The following is a 25,998-nucleotide window of genomic DNA, read 5'->3' as shown; positions in this document are numbered from 1 at the left end:
TGATACCCAAAGATACCCTGCTATAAGCTTGTTTGAATAATTCAATATTTTTCCCCAATTTCTTGAATGCTTACAAATTTCATTTGGTTTGTACGTGCATATCCTTAAATGTCATCGTCTAACGCCAGCTAGCCCATTAGCCTCCAATTCTAGCAAAAAAAACTTGTGAATCCCAAGGCCCAGAAAAGTCTAACTCCAAGCATATGCAAATATGCAATCCAATTTAGGCCACAATCTACTCCGAGTTGAGCTTGACAAAGTCCTCGTTTCCTCGACGTCCCGAGTCCAAACCCGTGCGCGTCCGGCGTGCTTACCGCGTTGACTCTGTGACTCCGTCTCGCCCACGCTAACCGAAGAAACAAAAATTAAAGTAAAAAATTAAGATAAGCTAATAAATAACTAAATAAATAGATTAAAAAAATAGAAACAGGAGCGGCGGCAGAGAGAGAAGAGATAAGCGAGTGGGAGCGAGCGAGCGATGATCCGCCGCTTCTCCCCCCTCACCGCCATGCCGTCCTCCTCCTCTTCCTCCTCCTCCTCCTCCCCCTCTCCCAGACCCAAGCGAAACCCAAACCCTAACACTAATTTTTCAAACCCTAATTCCGGTTCCCTTCCGCCGTGCAAGCACTCGCCGGCGGCGACCCTCGACCTGCTCATACTCGTCCTTGTCCTCTTCTCTTGCGCCTTTCTCATCATCTCTTCCCTCGCCCACCTCGTCCGCGCCCTCTCTACCCTCCTCCCCCCACTCCTCCGCCCCCTTGCCGCCTCGTTCCACGCTGCCCCCCTCCCCTACCTCGCCGCCATCGTCCTCCTCCTCCTCATCGCCACCGCCGTCGCCGCGGCCGAGCTATCCGGCGCCGCCTGGCCCTGGGACTGGCCCTGCTGGCGCCGCCGCCGCTGTGGCAAACCCCGCTGCCGCGGCCTCCGCAAGGCCCTCGAGTTCGACGTCCAGCTCCAGACTGAGGATGGCCTCCGCTCGCCACCCGACGCCGCCGCCGCCGCCATGTGGAAGGAGATCGACGGCCTTCCCTGGAAGGGAGGCCAGCAGGGGAACAACCCTGACTACGAGTGCCTCCGCGCCGAGCTCCGCCGGATGGCGCCCCCCAACGGCCGAGCCGTGCTGCTCTTCCGCTCCCAATGCGGGTGCCCCGTCGCCAAGCTCGAGGGTTGGGGCCCCAAGCGGAGCCGCCGCCAGAAAAAGTGAGCTCTTTTTGTCCCCCAATTCCCTCCCTCTTTTTCTCTTATTTTGATTCCTTTTCTGATCTTTGAACGAAGGTAGAGAAATGCATTACAACGATTTCACTTTTAGCTAGCTTGACTCAGATCGCGATAGAATGTGCGATTGTTCCTTGGTTGTTGGTATCTGATTTATGATCTCCGGGCGTGTTTGATGAAACTGTGTATTTTGGGATGGTTGTTTTCAAATTGGAAGATGTTGATGAAATTTACATAGAATCACGGAGTACCAAAATTTAGGGATCACCTCCAACGGTGAGGAGGGCGCTTGAATTTGCTTCAAAGGGGACTAACACAAGGAAAGAGAAAAACTTTAACATACTGGATGATGTGAGTACTTCTGATGAATTTGAACATGCTACTTATAATGGCAGACCTCATCGTCTAAGAACTGAGACCTAGGAATATAATATCCCATTTTTCCGCATCAGATCTTAATGATTTTGAAGTTGTGTAAAAATAATATCTGTTCGCCATGAAAATATTACTGAGAAGTGGAAAAAATGAATCAGATTTGGGAGCATGCTTGTGTGTTTAAAGCTGTCCTTTATTCTGAGAAACTCAGGATTATATAATTAGTAGAGAAGATATGGAACTGACTGGATGGAAGTTGACAATGAATTTGAAAATGTTAGCATTGACAATAAACATAATGTAACATAGAGAAAATTCATGGTGTAGTGTCTTCTTTTTGGAGGTGTTATTTTTTATTTATCAGTTCATGACTGTTTATGTGACAAATACTGTTGAAGGATTACCTATAATTTATACATGACTGTGAAATGATTAATACTTATCAGATTGCATGAAAAAAGGGTCTCAATATGATTAATTCTGATTGATTTTGAAATATTTAAATATTTAGATGTCAAAGTACATGCCTTATTTAAGCAATGTGCATAAAATTTGCAATTCTTCTGATCCTTCCATTCACGCTTATGGTAGAATATCATCACTGAAAGTGTCGGTTTATGGTCTGCATAAGATTTCCTTTAGTTGTACCACAAGTTTTGTTTGACTTGCAACCTTAGTGGATGATTTATAGTATGTTTTCATTATTGTACCCAACTATAGTCTGCAAGCAAGAAGTCTTGACTTATAGAAAAAAGAAGGAAGAACTAAACAACATTACTATGTGTAGGGGATGGTTCGCGTCACTTTTGTTTTCTATTTTTTAAAATCAGAAAATAAAAAATTTATTTGTATTTTCCAATTTTTAAAATTATAAACGTGTTTAGTATATTCAATTATTTTTAAAAATAAACATAGTGATGGTGGTAGAGGTAGTGGTAATAGTAGCAAAGGCAGTGAAGATGGTCGTAGTGTTGGTAGTGGGGTTGGTGGTAGCATGGTGGATGTGGTAACAATAGTGGTGGTGGTATGGTTGAGGCGATGGTGGTGGCGGCGATGGTGGCAGTGGTGGGAGCATCAATGACATGGTAAAGGCGAAGATAATGACAATGATATGTGGTGGAGATGATGATGGTGGTAACAATGGCAGCAACAGTGGTGGTGATGGGGCATTGGTGATGTGGTGGAGATAGCAATGATGGCAATAGTGGCATGGAGGTGGCTGCAATAATGGTGGTTGAGATGTCGATGATAGCAGCGGTGGTGGCAGATGCGGTGGCGGTGGTATTGGTGAAAATATGAGTTTCTTGTTTTGAAACTATTGAAGGCAAGGATTTATTATTTTTATTTTTTAGAAACATTGAAAATAATTTTTGAATATGGAAAATAAAAATAATATTACCAAACATGTTATTTTTCAATTTTTATGTTTTTTAAATATAGAAAATAAAAAATAAAAGAGATGCCAGACAAGTCTGCAGTATAAATGCTTTTGTTAGATTTCCAGCCCCCTAAATCTTGGCTGTACCAAAACACTTAAGTTCATGATTATTGCATTTCTCAATGACATGGAATTTGTCTTTTCAACTTATCTTCCACATCCTAGTGAAATTCTTAGGCTATGATAGATTATTTTTTTGAAGACTATACATGATAGAAAAGAAGAGTTTAAATGCTCAGATAATAAGAATACAAATGATGAGAAAAAGAATAAGAAAAACAATAATAAAATAATTTTATGCTCTTATCTCAATGTTTGGCTTGAGATGCACATGATATATGAAAATTGATATCTTATGATGGCATATGTGAAGGAAGTTTGTAAGTTGCATCACTTGCAGTGTTACCCAGACACTTAAATTTGGGTTTTTTTGATATTGCCCAAAAGCCTGGGCACCTAGACACTTTATGACACTTCAAATCAACAAAGCATCATGTCCTCACCTTTTTGTATCAACTCTTTGGCATTTCTACTTGGAAATTTTTAAGTCTAATGTGACATTCTAGCAAAAGTTTGTTAGTTAAATCAAGTCATAAAACAAATTGGTTTGATAGATATTAATTAGATACATAAAATTGTACACATTTATGGACACATACATGTAATATGGGTGTGTCGCATGTCCAAATTTTTAAAGGTTACCATATCTTTCTTTGGGACACTTGGACACTTGACAACTATGTCACGTGCTTGGTAACATCAATCACCTGGCTAGCTATTCCCAAAATATTGTCTCATTAGTGAATGTTTGACTTCATCCAACCATATTATGCTCAATATCTCCTTTGAGGAGTTCTTAATATATCAGGGAAAAGATTAAACATTTCTTCATCAAGTTATGATCGTAACCGGTAACACACATAATAAAAGGTATAGTAAAGTTCCGAACTGTTACATCCTTCAAAAATCTTTTTCATATTCAGGAAATTTGTTATTTTTTAAAATTTATATCTTAATGGGTAAAACAAGTTATTTATTCTAATATGACTTTATTACTAAATGATAGCAGCTGCAAACAAGCTGCTGCCAGCTTGGACATCATAGCATATGCAGAATTTTATGATAACAAAGTCAGTGCCAAAGATCTATTACTCTTCTATAGACGAAATGAATCTCATCATAGTGCACCATCCTAGGCTCTGACCTAATAACTTTGAAGCTAGCATCCATTGATACTTCAGTGAACACACTTTTTTAATAACTAGTGTTTCAATTTATGTTATGTTATTTTTATATACTCGATTAATCCATTTTCTAAATAGAGATACTTAAATCTTTCTTGAGAATGCTTGTGCCTTGCACTCTTTTTCATCTTTCTTCTTTTGTAGAACTTGTTTTTGACTTTGAGCGATCTTTAAGCCACTTTCCTTTATGTTGGCCAATAGTTGCAGGAAGCAGAAAGAGAGGGGGAATAGACATTTAGATGCAAGATCAAGGAAGCAGTAATTCAAAAAGAGTAATAGGAAAGGAAATTGTGTAAGAGACATTATAAATTAGGAATCTATGGAGTAAATAGTAATGGTATCGATATGCTTAATGATGTCTAAGATATTCTCTTTATTTCCTTTTTTCTTTTTTCCTTTTTGCTTTTTTGAATCATTTTTAGATGAATTACCAAGATGGACCATAAAAACTCATTTGGCTAAATCAAAATTTAAAAAATAAACTAAGTTTTTGAACTATTTGTCTTTCTTGGGTTTCTATATTGCTGATTGTTCTCATGTCTCACAGAACTTAAGATAGATAATCTATGAATATCTTGAACCTTCTTTCAATCAACTAAACTTTTAGTTCCTATAATTCAAATGTTTTGACTTTTGTGTTTAAGGGTAAAAAGTTATCTGACTAAGAATAAAATATTCTTTCTAATATCCTAGGTTACTAAGTTACAACTGGTTAATTTTGGAACATTACTAATTGGGTATCATACGATTCAAAATCAAGTTATTACTAATTTTGCTTCTTAGAACTATTATTTATTTTTCAGTGCCTATAGACTTTCTTTTTTTTCTTTTATTTCCTTTTTATTTCTCTATGTTATCCAATGAAAGGATGGAAAATAAAGAAAATGCCGAAATTTGTAATAGTAGTGTCATACATAATTATAAGAATAAGAGTTATGTACAAGGTTGCACAAACAATTTAATTTGTAATTTCTTTGAATTATGGAAGAAAGCAATGGAACAAAAATTTAGGGAATTACAAGGATTTTGAAGAATTAATTTTGTTTTATACTTATAAGTTACGCAATGGATGTTACCTTCTTAGTAGGGCAACTTTTGGAGAAGCTTTGATGTGAAAGTATTGACTGATGTTCCATGTCTTTCTAATGTGAGTTTAGATTACTAAGAGAGCTAATTTAGTGAGTATTGAAAGGTGTTCTCAAAGCAAGGTTTCTAAAATCCAGTATCCTGTCAATCTTGGCTTACCAAAATTGAGATGAACTAGATATCAATTTACCTAGGTCAAGATGTAAGGTTGGAAAGCAACATAAGCTACATCGGTACTAGGATCCGTATTGGTTGCCTGACAGTGCGGTACAGTATGTCCATGTGCCGTGCCATTTTGGGCTGTATTGATAAAAAAAAATTCAGCGAGGGAGAGGGGAGGGAGAAGGATAGAGAGGAAAAGAGGGAGGGATGGAGGGAGGGAGAGGGAGGGGGAGAGAGAGAGGCTGGGAGAGGGATTGGGGGCATGAAAACCCTCCTCTCCTCTATTCCTCTGCATGGGCTGCAAAGGGCGCCTCTATTTCGTTCCACCCCTTTTGTTTTTTGTAATTTCTTAAATAAAGTCAGCAAATTGCCACCCCTATTTTTTTTTGTAATTTCTTAAGTGAAATTGGAAAACGGTTTGTTGACTTCACTTAAGAAATTACAAAAAATATAGGGGCAGATCTCTTGTTTCGTTTCAAAACAAAGGTGCCCCCTGCAGAGGAACATAGGAGGAGAGAAGGGCTTTCGAACCCCCTCTCTCTCTCTTCCCCTCCCTCTCTTCCCCCCTCTCCCTCTCCCTCCCTATCTCTCTCTTCCTTTCTCTCCTCCCTCTCCCTCTTCCTCTTCGCCGGATTTCTTAAACTGAGGGGTGGAACTGTGCCGGTCTGCCCCAAATCGGGCAGTTTGGTACAAGACGGCACCGCTTTCCTTGTTGGAAAACATCTGGTCTAACAGATTGCTAGATATCGGTCAATATAAATTGACCGGTTCAACAATGTATCTGCTGATATTAGTCACAACTCACAATGAAATTATAATGATTAAAACAAAGATTTAGAAAGATTTCTCTGAAGATTAAAATTAGGACCATTTACTGTTCAAGTTAAATAAACTACCGTAGTTCATCAAAGTAATTTCAGCAATCAGTGATCTTTGACTAATTGAGCAAAACATATAATGGTGTGAACTTGATGAACCACTGCGGATTACCAACCTTAATGGACGGTCGCTCATTTAGCTGGAAAGAGCGACATTGAATTAGGTTTAGAGAGGATTTGACTCCTCAAATCTAGGAGTGATGCTTATTAGGAAAGGAGTTGCACAAATGGAGGGAGCGGATTGGATTCTTCCTAGAGGCCTCCATCCCATCAATGGCTGGATACTATGGATTCATGAGTAGCACAGGCTCATATTACCAATTGAAAGTGTTCATCAGCTTTATAGTTCCATTAATTGATTCAAACCAGACTTGCTTTCTTTTGTTGCTGCTCTGATTTGACCTTAATTTTTGCTATCGTATGATCTTAAAATTTTGGTTGATTGTTGATTTTGTATCAGTTGAATACTCTGTATGTACTGGTTCAGATCAGCTGCAAAAAAAATAAGATGATAGTTTTTGTATATCATTTCAGTGAGTGCCTGATACCAATGCAAATCAATATCTCGCTGAGATGAAAACTGGCCTTAATGGGTAAATTGAAATTACTAAGGACAGTTATGAAGAGGCATTGATAGTTAGGAATATTATGTTACTAGTGGGGCAGGTGAATTTCCAAACACTGGTGGGTCTAAACCAAGGGCTGATACTTAGCAGGCTCATATTTCTTTATAATTATCATAGACAAAATTTCCATTTTGTGGAAGCCAAAGTGATTTTAATGGAATCCCTCTTGTTTTAACAAGGAAAGCTAGCCACCTCTTATACTTACAGTGCCCCTTCCACTCTCATGGATAAAATTGACATGCTTGAGTAGAATCACAAAACTATGACTCTCAAGAACCCTGTTTGCAACAATTAGTTGTTCTTCTGGGCTGTAGCTTCTTCCTAGACATGCTTGATACCCAATTATCAAATTTATGGAGAACGTCTGTAATCTGAGGATTCAATTTTGATTGTTGAGATGACTTCATCCTTGCACAATTGAACCAGTTCTGAACCAGTTTAGCATCCATCTTGATAATAAACCTTGGAAGAGTGACTTGATCAGCAAGTTTGATGGTTTTAGAGCTAGCTTTTAATTTGAGAGCATGATCATGATTTTTGGAGAAGCTTCTAACATAAGCTGCATGCAAGATACCCTATTGAAATCTAATTAGTTGAGCTAATTGAGAATAGGTTCTTAATGAAGAAATAATTTGAGACTGTGTTCTGCCTAAAAGTGGGTTTCTTGAAGGTTGAATGAAGTTTATATTATATTGCATTGATCACTTGACTAGCAATCGGTGTTCTCTAAGTATCTTCATATTAAGAAATATATATCAACATTTTATTGACTTCCTGAAAAGCTGATCATCATACAACTGTAGCCCTCTTTTTATTGCGTAATACTAATAAATCTTCCTTCTTATCAGGTATCAGGCTTTTGGCCACTTTAGAACATAACTAGTACTAAAACAGCGATTTTTTGGAATACATTTGGGCATGGACCATTGATTTGACCTCAAATTACAAATTGAACTCTATTAGGGCTTCCAAAATTTTTCCAATGCATGGTGATGGTGGGACCTTCATTTATACTCACTGGTTTATAGTATTGATATTACTACAGCTGTTTTTGTCCTCAAACTTGGAATATCTTGACAACTTTGATTTATCAATTATATACCTTATTCTAATAAAATGACTTGTAACATATAAATCTAACCTTAAGAGGAGATAATATTAATGCATATAAATTTTGAAAGTTCAAAAAACAAAGTTTATTCGCTGACCTTTCTTCTCCTCCCTTACCATTCTGTCCTTGTCAAGAGATTATCTCCATCCCAATTAGAATGTTTCCCTTTGTTGGAAGAAATTAAACACTGCACAATGGGTTGGGACATGTTCTTGCACCTTTGTTTTCTAATCTTGTTTGGTTTCAAAGCAATCTTTATTGGCCTCTATGTGAAAATTACTAGTATTTTCTGTCATTTCATGAACTCCAACCTTATTATGAATTCATGCTCTGCCTCAAATGATGTGTCAAGATTTCAGGATTGCTTCATATATGACCATCTCATTGAATAGGCTGCCAACGGATAAAGGAGTTAACTATCAAGTTGAGAACTGACATCTTGCTATTTTAATACCTCTTTGAGAAGCATCTTATAAGCATTTCTATGAATTCAAGAGATAAAAGTATGGTGCACCCCCACCATGCATAGGTAATGTAAGACATGTCCCACAAAAAGGAAAACAAAAAGTGATGCAGAAGATCCCTTTCTGCCTTTGATCTTCTTTTTGTGCTTGCTGCCTTGACTTGGTTTGACCATTTAGGATAGACTACCATTTTCTGTGCTCTTGTCAGTCACGGCTAGCAATGGTGTGTGTTGTGCCACTCACGTGGCTAACCATGTGATGAGGCTCGTTGTAACAAAAAATGGCTCTGTGGTATAACAGTCTATTCTAGTGTCAGATAGTCATGCATGATATGTGATATAGGGTACATATTACATTCTAGGTTACAGTGTCAGTTTATGCTGGGGAAATTTGTACCACAATATGAACCAACACAATAACTAGGTTAATCCAGGGTGAGAAGTTCTTCACCATTTATATCTCTCCTAGGGATCCAAATAGGTCGGATAAAATCTGACTATATCCATTCTTCGTATCCGAATTGGATTGGATTTGAATAGAATTCTGGTATCTGATCGTATCCAAATCCGAACCCGGATAGTTATTTATATATGTTGCCAGATATGTATCTGAACTTGGATTTTAAAAGTCTTTCAGACTTGGATCTGGATATCCATTAAAAAAATTGTCTAAAATAAATTGCAAGACCTGGGATTCAAACCAGCAAGCTCCCACTTGAATGGCAAGCACTTAACCACCAAGCTACCATATGTGTATTTATTTTGTAGGTGATTTATTTTACTTATTCAGATATATTTTGGTCATCAAATAATCATTTGATATGTATTATGATATTCCATATTTTATTTATTATTTTTTAAAAGTAGATACTTTTTTTGGTGGTGCAACCTATAATCGACTACTACAAGTGTAAACTGATTTTATAATAGTCAATTATGGTGTGATTGATTAGACATTTCAGTACATGCTCATCATCCCAAAAGATCAGCATAGAGGTATGTGAACACAAAACAAAACATGATAGATATCTTATTAATGAAGTCTGATCAATGAAATATAACTAGTGCAGCAAACTGAAAATAACTATAACAGAACAATAAAAAAATACTGCCAGTAAACTCGGGTTCCAAAGATGTGATAGATGGCAACGAAGGTAATGATGATGGGTAGAGTTAATGATTGATGGATGAAGAAATGAGGGCTGGGTAAAAGATAGTGATAGAACTAGTCGGATAATTATCTCTGCAAGTTTGGTCCCTCCAATCCAATGAGAATCTTCAGGCCGCGCTCCACCAAGACATCGAGATGAAGGATAACGAGGTCGAAAAGGTGGCTCTAAGAAGAAATAGGTCAAGAAGCAGAATGAAAGTGGAAGAAAAAGGATTTTTCAGGATTTCGCCCATGGTGGCACCTTTCTAGATTTTTTTTTCTTCCTTTTTTTAATGGTTGCTATCCTTTCTTTTTATAGGCTCGAAAACAGCTGTAACAATCTTTCTAAAAATCCTCCAAAACGGTTTTTATAACTTCTCCGCTGATCCGTATCCAACAACTTCTCCAATAGCCCTTATCTTTCTTCCATGCGTCCTTATCTTCTATCTAACCGTCCATTACTGTTTCGTGAACAGTAACTCGGGTCGGGTTACTGTTCCATGAATAGTAACTTGGGTCGGGTTATTGTTCACATGAACAATATTTTTTTTTGTTTTCTGCAGATTTCTGCATATTTCTACAGATTTATGTTGTATATTTTTTTAAACTTTCTTTCCTCTTTTTTCATGCATTCAACATGCACAATTTTATCTCCAAGATTATCATCGATCCTCCGTTCGTAGAGATGAGTCATGGTCGTGGGCATTGAAGAAAAGTCAAGGCTCGAGCAATTAAGTGTAGTGGTTTGGGGTTGGATTAGGTTTTCTATCATACCTAGGTGGACTCTTTTCGCTTGGCAGTCCTAGTACATGACTCGACTGCAAATTCTAGCCTAAACATAGCTTTGGATGAAAATACAGAAATAATAAAAAATATAAACTATGTACAAGATGAAGCCTTGAGAGTACATTAGTTTTCCCAATTGGGAAGAACTCGACTCTTGACGAGTAGGCCTCCTATATCTACTGCAACAAATTTGGTCTTTGGCGTCTCAACTCGTCCTCGTTGATCCATGAACTGTCTGAAATAGGTCTCCCTTGCCAATGCACAAGGAATCTGAGGTATTGCCTACGCCTGGTGTCTACTGCTCACATGTCAAGAATATCTTTAATATCCTCATGAAAACTAGACTTTGAGTTGGTGCTAGGTAGATCTGGAACTGCAATCGCCTCTGGTAGATCTCCATGGAACTAGTACAGGTCGACGACATTGAAAATTGGGGAAGTCTGGACGTTGTCTGGAAGCTCCAATAAATAGGCGTTCTCCTCCAGTTTTCGACGTATGTGGAATGGACCATACTTTCGCGGGCTGTGCTTGCTGTAATTGTCCAATGAAAACCTCTCTTTTGAAATAGGCCATCACCAGATCGCTCTCCGCAAAGTGAACTTCCCTGCGATGATAGTCAGCATCATACTTGGCACTAGAGTCAAACAAGCGCTGATGGATTTTCCGTTGGATGTGACAAACCTGCTCAATATTGTCCTCTGCTTTGGCACTTATCCGACCATGATAGGGAATGGAAGCACGATTAAGTATGTGTGGAATAGAAAAACCATAGATGATTTCAAATGGAGACTTACCAGTCGTATGATTTATAAAACCGTTGTATGCAAATTTAGCCTATGCTAAAACCAAATCCTACTGAATAGGATGCTCACTATCCAAACATCTAAGCATGTTACCAAGTGTTCGGTTCACTACTTTTGTCTGACCATCTGTTTGGGGGTGAGAAGCACTGCTGAAGTTTAGTTTTGTTCCTAATTTACTCCAAAGAGTTTTCCATAAATAACTAGTGAATTTTGTATTCCTATCAGATGTGAATGATCTTGGAATACTATGTAGTCTAACAATTTTCTTAAAAAATAAATTTGCTATATGAGATGCATCATATGTTTTTCTATACGGAATGAAATGTGCCATTTTTGAAAATCGGTCCACCACAACAAAAATCGAAGGTAGTCCTACAATAAAGTCCATGGTGACATCCTCCCAAGGGCCACTAGAGATATGCAACGGGGTGTACAAACCTGTATTCTGGACTTTTTTCTTTTCCCGCTGACAATGTTGACATTTTCGCACGTATCTAATGGCGTCGTCTCTCATCTTAGGCCAAAAATACCCTCAACTAGGAGTCCTAAAGTGCGACTCTGTCCATCATGAGCAGCTAACCTTCCATGAAATTTCCAAATCAAAGTCTCACGCAATTCATCTCCACATGCACAAGCGTGATCCTCTAAATAGGAATCCGTCGTGAATGTGAAAGCTACCGGGAGGATCTGACCTAGTCGTCTGACACGACTCCCAAATCTTACCAAAATATGGGTTGGTAGCATACTTTTCCTTCATGCCATCAAAGTCTATAAGCCATGCCCTCAAAGTGGCTAACAAATTAACTGGACGACTCAAGGCATCTGCCACAGTGTTAGTGGTTTTAGACTTATGTTTCAAGTGGAACGTGTACTCTTGCAGGAAAGCGGACTACTTAGCATGTCTTCTATTCAGATTTCTCTGTGAATTCAAATATTTCAAAGCCTCGTAGTCAGAGTTGAGTACAAATTTCCGTTGAATGAGATAATGCTTCCAATAGCACAAAGCCTGAACGACTGCATAAAATTCTACGTCATATGTAGAGTAGTGTGAACGAGTGTCATTCAGTTTTTCGTTAAAGTAAGCCACAGTAGACTTGACCGCGGTTCCGGAACCGTTGGTTCCGGTTCCACAAAAACCTAAAACCTTAACCGGAACCGAAAATAGTCGGTTCGGTTTCGGTTCCGGTTCCGGTTCTAGACGGTTCCGGTTTCGGTTCTAAATGGTTCCGATTCCAATTTTTAACATAAATTATAAAATTTTGAAAAAAATAGATTGTGTAATTAATTTGAAATTTTTTTAAATATAAATAGATTGTGTAATTAATACAAAATGATAATTTGTACCTCATTTTATTATTTACTATCAAAGTAAATTTTAATAATACAACTAGATAACATTATAAAAAAATAATAAGTTACATTAAATAAATTTGGAACTAATTTATTTTATTATAAATGGAAAAAAAAGAAAAATTTAGGCTTGAACTTAATTAAAATTAAGCTGCCTACATATCCTCTTAGGATTTAGAGGAATCAAAGCCCTCGTAGTTCACTTACCTTCATGGTTGAGCAATTAACCCCCTTACCTAAATGATCAATCACTATCATTGCTGCCGGCTATAGACGATCAGCTAGTTCCAATGTCAAATAAATCTTCATTGTCCTCAAATGTGTTATCTTGTAATCTACGTTCTGCCTTTCTCCAATCGTCAACACATGCTTGGGCTTCCAAGTTATTCGGCCTTAAACAAGATCGTCGCTCATCTAAGATTTGACCTCCAGCACTGAATGTTTCCCAAAATGATCCTCAAACTAGCCGTTTTTTAGTTGTTAGGAGGGGTAAAATAGTCATTTCCCAAAATGCCCCTCAAACTAGCTGTTTTTTAGTTGTTAGGAGGGGTAAAATAGTCGTTTTTTTCGGTTCGAACCGGAACCGAACCGTCGGTTCCGATTCCATCAAACTTGGAACCTTAACTAAACTGTATTCCTCAAGGTTCTGATTCGGTTAAGAACCGTGAGACACGGTTCCGGTTCCGGTCCGGTTCTTTCTGATTCGTTTTCGGTCCGGTTTTCCGGTTAGAACCGGACCGTGGTCAGGTCTAAGCCATAGGACATCCTTCCTGACTCAGGACAACTTTTATGCCTACATTTGGGGCATCACAATCCACCTCGAAGACCTTATCAAAGTTGGGTAGTGCAAGGACAGGTGCACTGATCAGCTTGGTCTTAACAAGTTGGAAACTCTTTTCCGCTATGGGTGTCCACTTGAAGGGATCCTTCTTTAGACAATTAGTTACCGGGGCTATCAAAGTGCTGAAATTATGAATGAACCGTCGATAAAACGAAGCCAACCCATGGAGACTTCTGGCTTTCGTGATCGTCTTAGGTGTAGGCCACGACTCGATGACCTTTACCTTGTCAGGGTCAACCTTTATGCCCTCGGATGACATAATATAACCTAGAAAAATTAGACCGTCAGTCAAAAAGACATTTCTTCAGATTTGCATACAGTTTGTGGTCTCGAAGTGTCTGCAGCACTAGCCTCAAATGATCCAAGTAAAACTCAGGGCTTGGACTATATATCAAGATATTGTCAAAGTACACCACTATGAACTTTCCTATGAATGGTCTAAGTACTTGGTTTATGGTTCACATGAATGTACTTGAGGCATTGGATAGCCCAAATGGCATGACTAACCACTCATATAATCCTTCCTTTGTTTTGAAGGTGGTCTTCCTTTCATCTCCTGGGTGGGCGTATCCTAATCTGATGGTACCCAATTTTGAGATCAACTTTGCAGAATATTTTCATGCCGGTCAACATATCAAGCATGTCATCAAGTCTAGAAATCGAAAATCTGGATTTGACTGTAATCTTGTTGATGGCACGGCTATCAACGCACATTCTCCATGACCCATCTTTCTTTGGAGTGAGCAAAGTAGGTACAACACGTGGACTCATACTCTCATGAAGGAAATCCTTTCGTAAGAGTTCGGTCACCTACTTGTTTAGTTCCTTGTACTCAATCGGACTCATCCTATAATGAGGTTAGTGTGGGAATCTTGCACCTGGGACTAGATCAATGCAATGCTGAATATCCCTCATGGGTGGTAAGCCATCTGAAAGATCCTCAGGAGTCAGGTCCTTGAATTTAGACAATAAAGGTTGGACCGCCTTTGGAATCTCTACTTCCTCCTAGATCTCTTTTCGTACCAGAACACAAACTACCGAGTCCTTTTTCAGTTCAGCCTTGAAAGATTTTGAATTTAGAATCAAGACCCTTTGAGTAGGTTCTTTGCCTCTTTCTTTCACAAAATTTTTCGTGTTATACCCATACAATTTCGTTTGTGGATAGAGTGTGATATTTTTTATCTTTCACAAAGGAATATGTATTCTTTTTTCCGTTATGTTGGGTCTTCCTATCGTGCTGCCAAAGCCTACCTAACAACACGGGGCACACATCCGTAGGCATAACATCATACCATACCTGATCTTGGTATTGTTTTCCAATGGAAAACTCTACTAGACACCTGTGGGTGACCGGAACCTCAACTCCCTCCTTAAACCAAGATACCTTATATGGTTTATGGATCTTTGTGTAGGTATCTATAGTTTATCAACCATATGTTGAGACACGAAGTTTTCAGTACTGCCACTATCAATCAAGATAGAATATATATATCCTCCTGCAGTACCTATAGTCAAGAAAATATTTTGCCTCAACCAATTGTCTTGGACAGGTTGCTTAGGTGCCACAATGACACGGTGAATCACCATGAGGGGGCCCACCTCATCGTCTATAATGTGGACATCGTCGTTCTCTGACTCATCCTCCTGTTCAGACGCACTCTCATTTGCCTATGGATTAGGTTCATCTGAATCGTTCTGGCATCCTTGCTCAATCAGGTGTGACTGAGATTGAAATTTTCTCAGGGGACATTTAGAGGATTTATGATCGGGTTGTCGGAACTTATAGCAAATTATAGTGGAATCAAGTGCCGGTGCCAGTACGCCTTTATCCTTGTCCCATGCTTCCTTGCTAGTATTGGGCTTTAGGGCAGTTGTAGTCTTGATAGGATTCTGAGAACTTATTACTTTGTTTCCGAACTGACTCTTTCCATGGGTTGTGGAGTTCCTATTTGAGTCCCACTTTCGACCACTGGTTCGCCTTTATTGTACTTATACTCTCAGTGCATGGCGATGGGCACCATCAATGCTCAAGACATCGAACATCTCCACTTGGTACAGATGTCTCGTCTCAAGCCATTGATATATCTACTGACAACATAGAGGGGGTCCTCATTAAGGCCATTTCTTGCTTGGAGCTTATGGAACTCTTTGGTGTACTCATCCATGGTCCTAGTCCCTTGTCGGAGGTTTTGAAATTTCAAGTAGAGGTTTTGGCGATAATCCATTGGGATAAATCGCTTCCTCAATTTTTCTTTCATCTTACTTCAGGTACGAATCTTATCCTTACCTTGCTGAACTTTCGTTCCTGGAGTTGCTTCCACCAAACCAGTGCTTGTCCCTTTAATTTGAGGGTCACAAATTTGACCTCTTTATCCTCAGGAATTTTTTTTAATCAAAATATTGGTCGATTTTGTTGACCCAATCAGAAAAAAGCATTTGGCTGAAAACGTCCCTCAAAATCTCCAATATCTATCTTAATGCCATCATCCCAACATCTGGCACGAGGAGGTTCTCTATGTGGTGGTCTCTTTCTGTTCTTACGTAGTGGTCGGTCATCTAAGTCATTTTCTATCTCATTTGACTCACTACTCTCGACTACTCTCGAATTGACCCTTTGTCTACCTCGAGATCTGACTTTACATCTTGGTTCATTTTGATGGTTTTCCTCTCTCCTATGTCTCATTGTCTTCGGTATGTTCAATTCTAGTCTAGTTATGAAGTTGGAAAGGTGTTCTACTTGTCGTTGGATCTGCTTTAAGATTTGTTATTGAGTTCTAAATACATCTTGCCAATTATCGGACATGCTTGTAGGCTAAGATTCGACCCAAAACTGTTTCAGAGGTCTTTCTAATGTTATGGAGGTGAAACGGATTTTTTTCAATTTTTTGGAATTTTTAATTTTTTATGCCAAAAATAAATATTTTAATACAGAAATTAATATTTTAATGCAGAAATATTTTTTTTACATGCGGAAAATGAATGCAGATTTTTTTTAAAATGCAGAAACTAATTTTTCTGTATTTTTAACTCCAAAAATTAAAATTTCTGTAGTTTTAAATGCAGAAAATATAATTTATGTTTTTTAATCCAGAAAATATATTTTTTTGTTTTGAAGTGCAGAAATTTAATTTTTAGAATTTAAAGTGAAGAAAAAAATGAATGTTATGATGCAAACACAATAATGAAGATTTCTATATATGCAGAATCTATTGGCTCTGATACCACTTTGGTGCAATCTATAATCGACTACTACAGGTGTAGACTGATTTCATAATAGTCAATTATAGTGCGATTGATTAGACACTTCAGCAAATGCTCATCATCCCAAAGGATCGTTATAGAAATATGTGAACACAAAACAAAACATGATAGATATCTTATTAATGAAGCCTGATCAATGAAATATAACTAGTACAGCAAACTAAAAATAACTACAACGGAACAATAAAAAAAATACTACCAGTAAACTTGGGTTATAAAGATGTGATAGATGGCAATGAAGGTAATGATGATGGGTAGAGTTAATGATTGATGGATGAAGAAACGAGAGTTGGGTAAAAGATGGTGATAGAACTAGTCGGATAATTATCTCTGCGAGTTTGGTCCCTTCAATCCAATGAAAATCTTCAGGCCGCGCTCCACCAAGACTTCGAGACGAAGGATGACGGGGTCCAGAAGGTGGCTCTAAGAAGAAATAGGTCAAGAAGCAGAATGAAAGTGGATGGAAAAGGATTTCTCCGGGCTTCGCTCACGGTGGCACTCACTTTTCTGGATTTTCGTCTCTCTTTTTTTTAATGACTGTTGTCCTTTCTCAGGCCCAAAAACAACTGTAACAATCTTCCTAAAAATCCTCTAAAACAGTTTCTATAACTTCTCCACTAATCCTTATTCAACAACTTCTCCGACAACCCTTATCTTTTTTCCACTCATCCTTATCTTTCATCTAACCGTCCATTACTGTTCCGTGAACATTATCTCAGGTCGGGTTACTGTTCCGTGAACAGTCACTCTGTGACTGTCTTATAAACGATGGTCTTATGTCCACTTTTTCTTCAGTCAGTAGATCCATAACCATCAGAACTGCTGCTCCCGGTCTCTGAATATGAGTGAACTGGTTCCTCCACACTCTCCATTGGGGCTGCAGGTGCCTTTGATTTTTTGTTGGTATGTTGGGCAGGTGCCTTTGGTTTTTCTTTTTTGGTATGCTAGGCAGCTGCCTGCTTATCCTTCGTGCCACTTGCTGCCTGCTTATCCTTCGTGCCACTCTGCCTGCTTATCCTTCGTGCCTCTCTCTGTCTGGCTATGTTAGGAGGATGTATGTCGCCCTTTTGATCGAGTCGAGTGGATAGTATGGTAGCATCGTATAAGCATTTTCCGATCATATCTCTGAAAGCAGGATGTCTCGGATATGGAGTCATGTGGTGATCGACTCTCTGTGGCTATGGCTGATCAACTGGAAGGATGTGTGAAATATTGCTCTTTGCCCATTGCCCTGCATCGATCCTAGCTTCGTTGGCTACGAAACTGGCCGGTCGTAGAGGCGATCCTCGCTCATTAAGTTACTTTCCTGTCACTCGGGACTGACAAACATCTGATGTAGAGCTGCTTTTCTCTCAAGAAGGCTATGGAGTGCAACGTAGTTAGTAGCTAACTATGTGACTCCTAGTCTCAAGATCACTCTCCCTGCATACCTCCTCATCAGTGAAAAGATCCATATATAGTTATAAATATATCTGGTGATGATTTGGGTTATCTCCACTGTTTGCTGCAACCTATGAATCTTTGCTATGTTCATCAATATGAGGTCGATACAATGTGCAACACTTGGGATGCAGAAAATATGTGGCCGCCGCTCTATCAAGATCTCCCCGACGACCTTATGTTGTGGCCCATTATCAATGATGACCTGCACGAGATTTTCTTCTCCTACCTAATCAATCACCTTTATCAATCTAAGAATGTACGTGGCGTCGTGCACCTGATCGAAAACATCAATCGACTTGTGGAAGAAAGTCTTCGTATCACAATATGTCAAGAAGTTGATAATGTTCTGCCTGATAGGATCGATCCAACAATCACACATCACTGTCAGTCCATTTATGAGCCACTTGCTTTTGTATGAAGCAATCCACTTCTCTAACTCCTTATTATTGTCAAGAAGCTCATTGTAGATGTCTTTCGGTCCTGAAGGATCTACACCGAGACCAACAGTCTGTATGGAGGAAATGGCAGACCTATAGTATATAGTCTGCCACATTTGCTGGGATGTTGTTTAAGTGGAACCATGATCCAATAGCTCACCACATACTATAGGTCTGCCACATTTGCTGGGATGTTGCTGAAGTGGAACTATGATCCAATAGCTCACCACATATTCTTTTTATCCTTCTTCAGTATTGTGTCAACTCTCTGCTGCTTCAAATTCCTACTGGGGATGGCATGTGGATCTAAATTATAGATTACTACTCCTGGTAAAATCTCTTTGGATGACTTTTTTTGCTACCAAAAGCCTCTAGCATAGATGTAATTCGACCACCGCCTCTACTGATGGCCTTTCTAACTGAGGAGGTCCTTCTGAATGCTAGATCTCCTCTACTGCTCGCAGAACCGGAGCCCGATTTATAGTACGAGAGCCCAAATCGAGCCCTATGCCGAACCACCTTATTTAGCTATCACTGATCATCCAGGTTCGCCTGCATGGCAGCCTGGATCTGTGCCTTCTTGTCATCTGGAGCAGACGTCTCCTCTAACTCCCTGGGGTGATAGGAAGGTGGCTCTACTGCTCGGCGGTCCACCTCCGCCTTCTTGAAAATTCTCTTCTTCACTGCTCTAACATCAGCAAAGTGCTTCTTCATCAGCTGCCAAACCTCATCTGGGCATTTTTGGCACATAGATACGTTGGGATAACTACCAGCTAAATGCTGCTTCAACTTGGTTATCCCTTAAACTCTGTGTTACACCAGTTGCACTTCCAATGGTGTCGATCTAAGAGCAGTTTTCTATGATTCAAACCAATATCACGTCCGGACTTCTTTTTCTTTGATGGTTCCATTTCTGCAGATTTATTAAGTACGTTAGTTTATCAATTATTTAAAAATAGTAAAAGTTTGTTACGATAAAGACAATTTTTTTACCTCAAAAAATATATCTGATTTATCTAATACATAATACTATTTTTTCATATTTATTTATTTATATATTTTTAATAATTTTTAAATTTAAAAATATGTTTACAAATTATAAATTTAGAAAATATATTTTCTACTTCAAAAAATACTTTTGAATTATGTAATATATGCTACTAATTTATTATAATTTTTATAAATTTTGAGCTATTTTTTTAGAGCCCCCCAAATAGAGAGAATGAGATATGGAAGAAGAAGCACACCTTATTTGGGCTTGGATCTTTCTTCTATCGCGTTGAATCGGTGTAATTTTGTAAATTGGGGGGGAAGGGGGAGTCGTTTAGACTTTAAAGTCTAAATCAAACACTGAAGAAGATGTTGGGAATCCCAACACCTTGAAACAAAAGAAAGGAGAGTGTGCCCGATTCCGAATTGGGTCGACGAACCATCTGGTTTGCACCGAGTTCGAGCAGAATCAGCCGATTTCGAACGGTTCTAGCCAGTTTGGTTCGGTTCCGGCCGCTTCCGGTCGATTCGGAATCCGTTCTAGCCGGTTTATGGCAGAAACCGAATTTAATAGATGAACCGACCCGGTTCCCCATGGAGTCGGCTCGGTGTGGGCCGAACCATCCTGTTCGGCCTACCTTCAACCTAGGAACCATCACAATTTTACGCCAGTGTGGTATCATATGCCTTAGTATGGGTGGTTTGGGATGATTTGATGGACCATGTTATGTAGAATGGAATACGTTATAACTATAAGATTAAAATGTAATCCAGATTATTGCTCGAATTTATATAAATGAAGGTCTCAAATGACCTTACTAGATCTTCTAAACAAGCTGTTCGTGGACAGCTCGAGCTTGGCTCATTTACACCCCTAATTCTAGAGCTCCTCGAATCTCTCTTCTTTTCTTTTCATCTTTTGTAACATGCTTATCTTCTCAATTTTTTGCTGCAGACCCACCCTAGATGGTACCACTTTTGAAATTGTAGTTGGACATTTTTGTCACCATCCAATATAGTCAGCTTATTGGAGCATAAGAGTATGAGGTGGTTGATAAACATGGCCTATTTTAATACCAATGATATCTGCATGTGGTACATGTTTTATGAAGCACGGATGGCTGCAATATTCTGACGGACATAGATGCACGTGAGAGAAAGCATGAATGATTCTGAAGTCTCATATATTAGTTATGTGGAACATGATAAAATAAACTCTTATTGTTGGCTGTTTCATTTCTGTTGTTTCTTTTCTTCTTTAAAGAGAGTGCAAGAAAAAAGACAGGTGCATGGATGAAAACTGGAGTTATCAATAAAAATATGATTTTTGTTTTTAGTTTCTTCATCTGGAAGAGGGTGGTCCCACTTCCCAAAAGGTTGCAAGAAATGCTCGGGGGAATGAGGGGGTCGGGTAGAGTCCAAAGTAAAGGGGTGGGGAGAGTCTGGCTACAAAACACTCTTCCTTTTAATAGTAGATGAATGTTAGTAATTGAATCTGATAAGTTAAACTAAAAATGAACTCATTTTAGTCAAAATTTGGACCTCCAACTTTTTAACCACATGCTTGGTAGCTATAATTTCTAAGTGATTGAAAATTTAATTGTTCTCACTTTTCTTGCCCAAATAATGCTTTCAAAAATTCTTGGATAATCAAATCAACCTAGAACTCTTCAACTTTCACGAGTTTTGTGATTGTTACACAAATTATTCATATTCACTAGATTTCTGATTCTAACACAAATTATTCATGACTAATTCAAGGAACACATTCTGACTTACAATTTGATGATGCTATGTGTCTTTGCATTGTTAATTGTTCGTCTCTTTCATGCTACTTTATATGAAAAAAATGTAAAAAATCAATTTTCTTATGTTCTTATTTTTTGTTTTTTTTCTTCCAATTATTAATTATTTGAGTTCTTTTTGAACTTAAAATATAAGAATATTGGTAGTTGACCCTGATAAGGCAAATCAGATATAGACTCATTTTATTTAAACTTTGGACCTGTAGTAACAAGATCCTCTGTATGATTGAAAATTTTTGAATTGTTCTTACTTTTCCTGGACAAATAATACTTTGAATTATTATTGGACAATCAAATTGACAGAACTTTTCAGTATATACGGGTTTATGATTCTACTCTATTTATTCGTGACTAACTCAAGGAACACATTCTAAATCATAATTGGATGATGCTATGTGCTGCTGAAATGACCATGTCTTTGCATCATTAGCTTTCCTTTCTCATTTATGCTCTCTTTCATGTACAAATATATAAAATATCAATTATCTTACATTCTTATTTTTTTTTTGGTTAATTTGTATTTTTTAAATATTAGTTATTTGAACTCTTTTTGAGCTTTTGACAAATTCTCCATGTGTTTTTGCCCTCTCTTTCTGAACTACAGGTCATTGCCTCTTAACTGAAATATTTTTGAATGCCATAAATTTCACCACACTCCAACATTTTCTCCTATGCTGCTTAAAAGGCTGATAGCTGATCTAGTTAACTTTGCATTTCATTGTCATCTGCAAAAACAAGTTCTTCATTTCTGATAGATGGAATGAGCGAGCATTGTGTATAAATTCTGAAGATGGGTTATTCCAACCCATTGCATCCTCATTTTAAAGAGAAAAATGATTTGATTCTTTCTGGAATCAAGCTGAGATAACTTTTCAAATTTTGTCTAGTGAATCTCGGAACTGGAACTTATTTCAGAATCACTTTGAGTTAGATGGAGGTTATTTTATGTATTCTGTATTATAATTCTCTTGATTCTTGCAGTCATTCATTAATTTAATCTTGCATAAAAAATAATGCTTGTATTATAAAATCATTAGTGTAATGTCCCACTAATGTAGCTTTCACACTTCATGCATCTTTGATCTCTAAACATGCAATTTTTGCAATTGATGGGTTAGAAACCTCAGATGTATTGTGATTATTGCAGTAGGACCTCAACAAAGTTAGAATATTATGACCGGTGTTGATAATTTAGCATCTTTCTGTTTTCTTTTTTTCCCTGATTTTATATCTTGTGTAGAATTCAACAACCTTTCAAAGTACCATTACATCTTTTTTATCAGTTTTAGAATTTTCCAAAAACCAATCAACTTCATCCATCTAAAAGACCATTGATCGAAACTAATTTCTCTATCCTTGGATCTGATAGGTTACTTTAAAAATCTGCAATGAAATTATGCTTTCAACCTGAAGGCTCTTGTTGTGGATTTTCAGCAAAGAACCTAGAAGATGATGATCCTTTAAATGATCTCCTTTGCTGTTTCAGTTGCTGTAGAACATTAGGATATATCATTCACCTCCTTTAAAAGACTCCACTTACCACCAAAAAATCCATTAATTTGTTCAACTAACCCATTCATGTTGCTACCATATGATCTGATATAACTTCTTGTTTCACAGTGAATGAGTAAATAGCTCTTTTTTATTTCACGCACATTTAATTTTCTATTAGCTTAAAAGCTTTAATTCTTAATATATCAGTATCTCCTGCAGATGAAGTTTGGAACTGTAGATTTAGTGTTTGTGGATTAGCAAATTAACTCTAAACTAGAATTGTTCCCAATCATTAGGAATTGTGAACCACCTCACTGAGAAGCAGTCCCTGCAATTTATGTTTTGTTGCCAAGTGCCATTGCTTTCTCTTATAAAACTAGAGTTCTGTTTCTCCAAACAACATATTGTGCCCTTTTTCTGTTGGTCTTGTTTCGTGATTTAGCTTTTATTTTTTTTCCAGAATACTATATCTGGTGCTGTACTGATCAGACATTCTTATGGGTGGTGCAGGGGCATGGCAAACTTGGCACTTGAGAGAGGAAGGTGATGGCTGTAGGGGTCTTACCTGTTAGTTCATTCTGCTTCTATTTCTAAAGGACTTAATTATGTTGGATATTACTCCACAAAAACTTATGTTACAAATTGATGATGGTTCAAAAGAAGGGAAAAATAAAAAAGAATGATGAAAATAGTCCAGATGGTGGTTCCCACCATCTAGAAGTATGCCTCTCATATCGCAAATTCTTGCTCCTTGTAGTTATGGAGACGAGTTAAAGGAGGGGCAGCTGATGCACAATAAATTTAGAAAAGCTGGAAAACATAACGTTATTTTCTTTCCAATAGCATAATTCTTTGTCTTTATTTGTCACTGCCAAAATAATCATACCCTTCTGCTTCTTGGTATTATATTTCTACTGTAGAAGGCATCCATTTTGGGTTCCGATCTTGTTGATGCCTGTTTATATGAACGGCAGAGACAGAGTAGGACATTGCCTGGGCCTTCCTGACAGAGCATTCTCGTGGGAGACTGGTTTCTATGGGATGCATGGCATGCAAGGAGAGACTGCTCGTGGTCTTGTCAAAAATTTCTCATTCCTTCGCAAGTCTTGTTGATTAATCCTTCTCTTCCTGTCTCCTTTGTAGCGGGGGGCTTTGTCATCAATTGGATTGAGGCTGTGAGATAAGATTAAGACGGGGTTGGCCTATAGGAGGAACATTGGAGGGTAATCTACATTGATCCAAAAAGGAGGTGATGCAAGCATTCTGTGGACTGATCCTGATGCTTAGATGGAATGTGGCCTTTTTATCTCGCAGAGAAGAATGAATTAAAAAAAAAAAAAATAGTGCTGTGGTGATATAATGGTCTTTTAGCTGTGGTGATGGTTTCAGATGCCTCCTGTTACTGTGTTATAATCCAGAGTAAGCTATCGTCCGTCATCCTGCTTTAGGAATATCCCATATTTTAGGTAATCAACTTCAATTTTCTAATGATAATATATGTATATATTTATTTTATGAACAGTAATAATGCAAGTAGACAACTAAATAATGCCATTATTTTACTATTGGTGTCTGTTAAGATGGTTTCAGATGCACCGTGTTTCGTTACAGGGCTTTTGTTTAGCTGTCAACCTGCTTTAGTAGCCATCACACAATGGGATAGCTGTTCACTTACATTGATAATGTATTTAATATAAAAAATATTATTAAGTCCAATGTTCTATATTAGGAAAATAATTTACCTTATTTTATGAACAGTAGTAATATAACTAAATAATGGCATTATTTTACCATTCATGCCTGTTAATTGTGTTGCAACTATTTACTGGCCTCTGTAACAGCCACTATTTTGCTCCCTAGATCTCCAGCGCTGGGTGACAGGCCAGTATTGTGCAAAAAAGTCGGCACTATTTCTCTTCACTATTCACTTCTTGGAGGGTTTTTTTTTATTGGAAGATAAATGACATTATTGAAGCCTTACAATATTCCAGAATTCAGAAAAACAACACAGCAGATGATATCAATATTAACATCTTTCTATCTCCCCACCCCTTCAAAAAAAACAACAACACAGCAGTCGAAAATAAGAAATCTCGTTGGAGCATTCCTAGATGTTTCCTTTTTCTTTTCTTTTTTTCGACTATGCAGGAAAATAGAAATTTCAGTACCCTGGCAAGTGCTCCTGATCTTTTATTGTACTTTCCTGCTGTCCATGTTGGATCCTCCATCCATCTTCTCACTTCTTAAAGGAAAGCTTATGTAGATTCTTGGCGTCATCAGTCTGCCTTTCGATCCTGCTCTGGTAAATGGTAATAATGCATGCCAGGACACTAAGCAAGAGATGGGAGCTCTAGAGGGCTGTGGCTACTGCTGCTGGAGGCCAGGGGTGGTGGCTTACGGTTGGCTTCCCTCCCAGTTCTGATGCTTGGCCTTTCTATGTAATGTCCATGTTTGTATGTGGATTCCCCAAGTTTGGGTTTCTTAAATGGTATGGCGAAACCTGAGAATAAGAATCCTCGCATTGCCGCAACATTCGGCTACGAGGAAGCAGCACCTCATTTTTGCCAATATGATAGTTTCCATATTTGATGGTCTGATCCTCATTCATATTTGATCCAATAGACCATTATGCTCCTCATTAAGAACATAGTTGAAAATATCATGGTCGGTGCGCAGGCTTGACCACAAATTTACATATATCTGGAATACAACAAGATATCCTACCCTTGAAGTCATGAGACCACTTGCAAGCTCGTATGTCTATTTTGTACCTTTATTACTAATAGTATTTGGTGAGATGGTACATCTGGGTGTCAGTGCAAAGTTTGACTTCAATGATGGAGAAATTCTACACCATTATTATCTACCTCAGTAGTATTATAGATGCGATTCCTAACCTTGCCTATAGTCATGAACAAATTTTGAATATGTAGGTCTATCTAATCCTTCTTTAGACAAGACTTTGTCCACTTAAATAAGCCCTCTTCAAGTATTGTGGACTCTTTTATAACTCTATGGTTGATGTGTGACACATACTCTA

The 25,998-nt window shown here is 38.1% G+C and overlaps 1 protein-coding gene across 1 annotated transcript; it reads left to right on the top strand.

Moving 5' to 3' along the window:
• The first annotated feature begins 414 nt into the window (after nucleotides 1–414).
• LOC103720362 (uncharacterized protein At5g19025-like) lies at nucleotides 415–23,819 on the top strand. The gene is made up of 2 exons (XM_008810025.6): nucleotides 415–1,200; nucleotides 23,469–23,819. Exons 1-2 carry the CDS (start codon nucleotides 479–481, stop codon nucleotides 23,503–23,505), a joined length of 759 nt encoding a protein of 252 aa, XP_008808247.4. The 5' UTR covers nucleotides 415–478; the 3' UTR covers nucleotides 23,506–23,819.
• Nucleotides 23,820–25,998: the final 2,179 nt, after the last annotated feature.

The sequence above is a fragment of the Phoenix dactylifera genome, chromosome 12, assembly GCF_051530095.1.
Source record: "Phoenix dactylifera cultivar Ajwa chromosome 12, Ajwa_hap1_PhDact_Kaust_v1.1, whole genome shotgun sequence".
NCBI lineage: Eukaryota > Viridiplantae > Streptophyta > Magnoliopsida > Arecales > Arecaceae > Phoenix > Phoenix dactylifera.
The sequence above is the reverse complement of the archived record's forward strand: the minus strand, read 5'-3'. Positions and strand labels throughout refer to the sequence as shown.

Excerpts from the sequence above, each read along its gene's own strand:
- LOC103720362 (XM_008810025.6), top strand. The coding sequence starts at position 479 with ATGATCCGCCGCTTCTCCCCCCTCACCGCCATGCCGTCCTCCTCCTCT. Across the intron at positions 1,201-23,468 it reads CGGAGCCGCCGCCAGAAAAA|GGGCATGGCAAACTTGGCAC; the intron begins GTGAGCTCTTTT and ends TGGGTGGTGCAG.